At 45.2% G+C, this 4,891-nt stretch overlaps 2 protein-coding genes across 2 annotated transcripts; both read right to left on the bottom strand.

The window, feature by feature from the left end:
• Positions 1-757: 757 nt before the first annotated feature.
• BZA70DRAFT_286186 (uncharacterized protein) lies at positions 758-1,188 on the bottom strand. The gene has a single exon (XM_064913843.1). The coding sequence runs from the start codon at positions 1,155-1,157 to the stop codon at positions 972-974; it is 186 nt and encodes a 61-aa protein (XP_064765470.1). The 5' UTR covers positions 1,158-1,188; the 3' UTR covers positions 758-971.
• Positions 1,189-2,535: 1,347 nt separating this feature from the next.
• BZA70DRAFT_103884 (P-loop containing nucleoside triphosphate hydrolase protein) lies at positions 2,536-4,891 on the bottom strand. The gene is made up of 2 exons (XM_064909346.1): positions 4,690-4,891; positions 2,536-4,617 (listed from the first exon to the last, which is right to left on the bottom strand). The coding sequence occupies exon 2, from the start codon at positions 4,606-4,608 to the stop codon at positions 2,683-2,685; it is 1,926 nt and encodes a 641-aa protein (XP_064765469.1). The 5' UTR covers positions 4,609-4,617; positions 4,690-4,891; the 3' UTR covers positions 2,536-2,682.

Here is a 4,891-nt window from a genome sequence, read left to right as displayed (position 1 = left end):
AAGAGAGAGATACAACAAACCCAAGAGAGATACACAAACCTACACAAACCCTACACAAACCCTACACAAACCCTACACAAACCCTACACAAACCCTACACAAACCCTACACAAACCCTACACAAACCCTACACAAACCCTACACAAACCCTACACAAACCCTACACAAACCCTACACAAACCCTACACAAAACACCTACACAAACCCTACACAAACCTGCTCTTTCTACCAGCTTAACCCTTACACTTACACAAGCGCTTAAACCCAACGCCAAAAGCGCTTAAAAAAACACAAACGTCTACAAGTGAAAAGTACAAGTTAAAAGCACTAGTCTAAAGTACAAGTTAAAAGCACACAAAACGAGTTAAAAGTACAAGTTTGAGACACAAAACAAAAACACAAGTTAAGAGCACAAGCTAAAAGCACAAGCTAAAAGCACAAAGTACAGGCACCAGTTAAAAGCACAAAAAACAGGAAGTTTGGAGTACAAGATAAAGGCACAAGTTAAAAGCATAAAAACAGATTAAAAGTACAGGTTTGAGGCACAAGTTAAAAGCGCAAGATAAAATCATAAGTTAAAAATACAAAGTACAAGCACAAGTTGAAAGCACTAAAAACAAGTTAAAAGCACAAGCTAAAAGCACAAAAAACAAGTTAAAAGTACAAGTTTGGAGTACAAGATAGAGACACAAGTTAAAAGCACAAGATAAAAGCACAGGTTAAAAATACAAAGAACAAGTTAAAAGTACAAAGAACAAGTTGAAACTACAAGTTTAAAGAGTTAAAAGTACAAGTTTAAAGAGTTAAAACATAATTCCAAAGTACAAAGCAGAAGAACTTGTATGGTACAAAGTACAGTGTCAAATCCTCAATTATATATTAGAGTACAAAGTACTGGTCTACACTCAAACCCGGAGAGTACGCTTTAGAACCACCAGTTAGATGTAGTATTTAAGCATAGAAGATAACCATTAAAGCCTTGTATGAGCAGGTAGGGAAAGAGTAAAAAGAAAACTCATACAAAAGTTGGAAAAAACAAAGCTAACAAATATGCTAAAACAAAGGCTTAAACAAATTCGAAACAAATTAAAAAAAAGGCAGATAAAGTATAGGAGTACAGTCAATGTGCAGCCAAAAAACCAGAATCTACAGAGCATTATTGGTTGTTTTAAAAATGAATTTCTAAGAATTTTTGAAACAAAATTAGAGAAAATAATTTAATTTTCTTAAGAAACCCTAACACGCAGGCCAACCCACCCCCCCACTTGGCCCCCACGTTATCGGAGTTCTCCGACAGCTTTGTCAGACCTTACTAATCTTCGCCCGAGAGAATTACCGTTTTAGGTTAGGCCTTTTTTTTATTTTTATTTTTATTTTAGTCAGAAACTTACTAATCTTCGCCCGAGAAGATTACCGTTTTAGGCTAGGCCTTTTTTTTATTTTTATTTTCATTTTCCGCATTTTTCCGAATCCGCGTCCGCGTTTTCCCGCTCATCGAGTCACAGGTAAGTCACAAGAAAATCACAACGTGATCCAGATCGCTTATTGGTTAAACTCTACACAGCCATCTTGTTTTTCGACTTTGTGAAAATACTCTCTCTTAAGTACACCCCTTTCGCTGTTTTCCCACTCTCTTTTTCTTCCCTTTTCTCTCTCTTTTACACCCTCTTATCTTATCTTATCAACCGCTTCCTGAGCGTCCATCTCGACTCAGTCTCTCCTCACACTACCGCTCCATCTTCCCTCCACGCTAGCACGCTCCTTCCAACTCTCTACCAACACCCCCTCCGCTTCTCGCTCTTGCGCTCCCTCAACATCGATGCCGACTCTGTCTCTTCCCAATCAACGTCGCCATTGTCCGTCAATGCCGATCATGATGCTTCCAAGTCCGCGCCCTTCCCTTTCGTCCACCAGCAACCACGCCTCTTCTTGCTCTGGCGCTTCCTCAACATCGACCTCGACACCAGCCCTTCTTCCTCACACTTTGTTGTTGTCACCAACGCCTGCGCCTCTCTTGTGACGACGATGACTCTTCCTCCTCCCACTCGACGCCCTTTGTTTTTGTCCACCAACACCTGCGCCTCTCACCTGACGATGACCCTGGCTCCTGCCAATCCGCGCCCTTTGTTCTCGTCCGCCAACAACCCCGCCTCTTCTTGCTCTGGCGCTTCCTCACCCTTGACCTCGGCCTTGTCTCTCCTCACTCACCCGCTTCACTCTCCAAGCTCACATGACTGGGCCCATCCTGATCGCGCTCAACTTTCTCCTACCTCCCGCTTCATTTCATTTCTCACCTCCGGCTTTTCATACGCTCCCTCGACCTTCGCGCGCTTGGCCTCTCGCTCATATGCCAATGCCCGTTGCAAGACTGTATACATCTACCAGTGAGTTCGCACAAATGCTTCCAGTTGAGTAGCTTCCCCATCCTGCTGTTTATTCCTGGCTATGCCTTTACTTTAGCTTATTGTTCTCCGCCTCTGTTCTCCTACTTACCTGGTCACATGCTCGTCCTTGTTTTTACTGCTTGTTTCTGTACTCCTCTGTCGATCTTCCTCTCCCACTTACAGCTTATACTTTTGCATTGTATCCAAATATATTCATTCATAAAACAAAAAAACTATTAACCTGAAACTTCAGGGCTGGCAAACTCTTCATCATCGCACAAAGGCAATCCACTCCTGCCTATCGATTTCCATGTGTTGTCAACCTTTGATTCAACCAGAAAAACTCATAAGCCAAAACATTGACTGGCTGATTAGCGTCCACCATTTTTCCAAGGTTATCCAAAAGCCAAGTTTCATCAAATGACTTGTAGCGCTGTGTCTCTTTGAGAGGCCCATAAGACTGCTCAGCATGGTCCATCCAAGCCCTCTTTAGTTCTTCACTGCCTCCATAAAGTATGCCAAACACAAAATAGTGAACTGGGAGACTGCAATCACAAATAATCCCTTGGGGTTCACCCATGATAGAAGACAGAGCGCATCTGTAGCAGGGTGCAGGCAGACATTTGATCTCTTTAGCCATCTGTTTGGCAACTGTAACCGCCTCTCCCACTCTTGGATCAACTGCTGGACAATCTGACATGCAATGAGTGTTAGGCAGTTTATTCATGCAGCAGAAAACGCACTTGTTTCGCCAATGATCGAAAAGTCTGTCCAACTTAGGCGCAAGATCATTGGGGATCCTCGCTGGTGGTTGGGTAGTGACTATGATACCAATTCTCTGACGCGGTGGGCCTTCAACAGCCTCCTCTGACCTATCCATGATTTGTGAAATAGGTCTCTTCTTGGAGGGCGGTCGCTCAACAGCCACGACTGGCATCTCATCATCATCGCTGTCAGTGCCCGGGGATGGTGGATGGTTAGAGTAGCGCTCCACAGGGATCGCTAAGCTTGCCACAGTCGCGGCTGGCTCTTCAACACGCTCGCGATCAGACTGCCTGTTTGTATAGCGACCAGCAGGGGTTGGACAGCAATCACATCGCGACACATTGTCACTTCCACATTCAAGATGGTCATTCACCGGATCGAGATAGTTGTGTAGAAAAGCACGTCGACATTTGGCGGTCATGTAGCCTTGGAACAAACTGATCTCCATGAGGGGAGCTGAGTCCAAAGAGGTAGCATCACCCAGCAGAATGGACTCGCCGCCTTCATGATGATTCCCTGCGCGGCCACTTTCTTGTGCAAACTCAATCAGTGTTCGAGGCGAATGTGTATGAATGACACAGCGTACATTGGGTACCTTGACGCGCATGCTGAAAGATCCTGTTGTTGCAAAGACTATATTGCTCGACCGGTTCGCAGAATCTTCGTTTGCCAGATCATCCTCTTCAGTAGTATCAGAGTCGAGATCCCTTGCACCAACAGCTGTAGCCAGCTTCTCAGCCTGGCTCTTTGTGTTGCAATAAACAATGACCTTGCCGCTCTGATATTGCTTGCTTTTATGTTTGACAAAATCAGCAACAGCTCTATCACGGTCAAGGCCAACAGCGGAGTACCACTCATTGATTGTTGACTTTGGTACAACACTGTAGCGAATGTTTGGACGCACAGCGCTCATGTGGAGAATAGACATCCCAGGGTCGATCTTCTGAGCGACTTCAAGTTGCATCGCCGCTGGCATCGCGCCAAACAGAAGCACCGTCTGAACTTTGTTCTTTAGAAGCAGAGCTTTCAGAATCCGAGCTTGCTCTCGCTGAGCTTCCTGTTCCGGAGTTTGCTGTTCCTGAGGCTGTTCATCTTGCGCTCGCTGTCGCTGTCGCTCTCGCTGTAGCCAATCTTCGGCCTCAAGCTGGTTTTTGAGCAGAGTGTTGCACTCGTCAATCACGATCCGATCTAGCTGGTGCAGGGTTTTGAGCCGGTCGATATAGCTTTTAAACCTCACAGTCAGACATTCTTCAGGAGTGACAAGAACAATGGCCGCACCATCTGGCTGGACCTCACAATCCCACTCCACACAGCGGACACCAATATCTGAGCAACGCGCCTTCATGTCTTGACGATGTGACAGTCGAGGTACAACGACAATCGTCGTTCCATCTGGCTCAAGAAGTGCAGGGAGCATGAACAACAGACTTTTGCCTGCTCTGGTCGGCCAAGTTGCCATCACCAGACTCTTGCCTTATAGGTATAAGTTAGATACAAGTCAAGACAAGGAGATCAATGAAATGATAATAGAAATTCTTACCTTCAACAATTGCCCTCAGTGCTTCTTCTTGCATGCCCCGGAACTCAGAGTTGAGTCTGTCCTTCATCACTTGCCCCAGATCAGCTTCGCGTAATCGAGTAAGCCGGCTAGACTGATTGTCGGCCAATTCACAGCTATACCGGTCATTTCTGAGATTGTATCTGACCTTAGTAGGAGCTGGACTGAAACCAAGAAACCTGTG

This window comes from Myxozyma melibiosi (genome assembly GCF_037950935.1).
Source record: "Myxozyma melibiosi strain Phaff 52-87 chromosome Unknown BZA70scaffold_18, whole genome shotgun sequence".
NCBI lineage: Eukaryota > Fungi > Ascomycota > Lipomycetes > Lipomycetales > Lipomycetaceae > Myxozyma > Myxozyma melibiosi.
The sequence above is the reverse complement of the archived record's forward strand: the minus strand, read 5'-3'. Positions and strand labels throughout refer to the sequence as shown.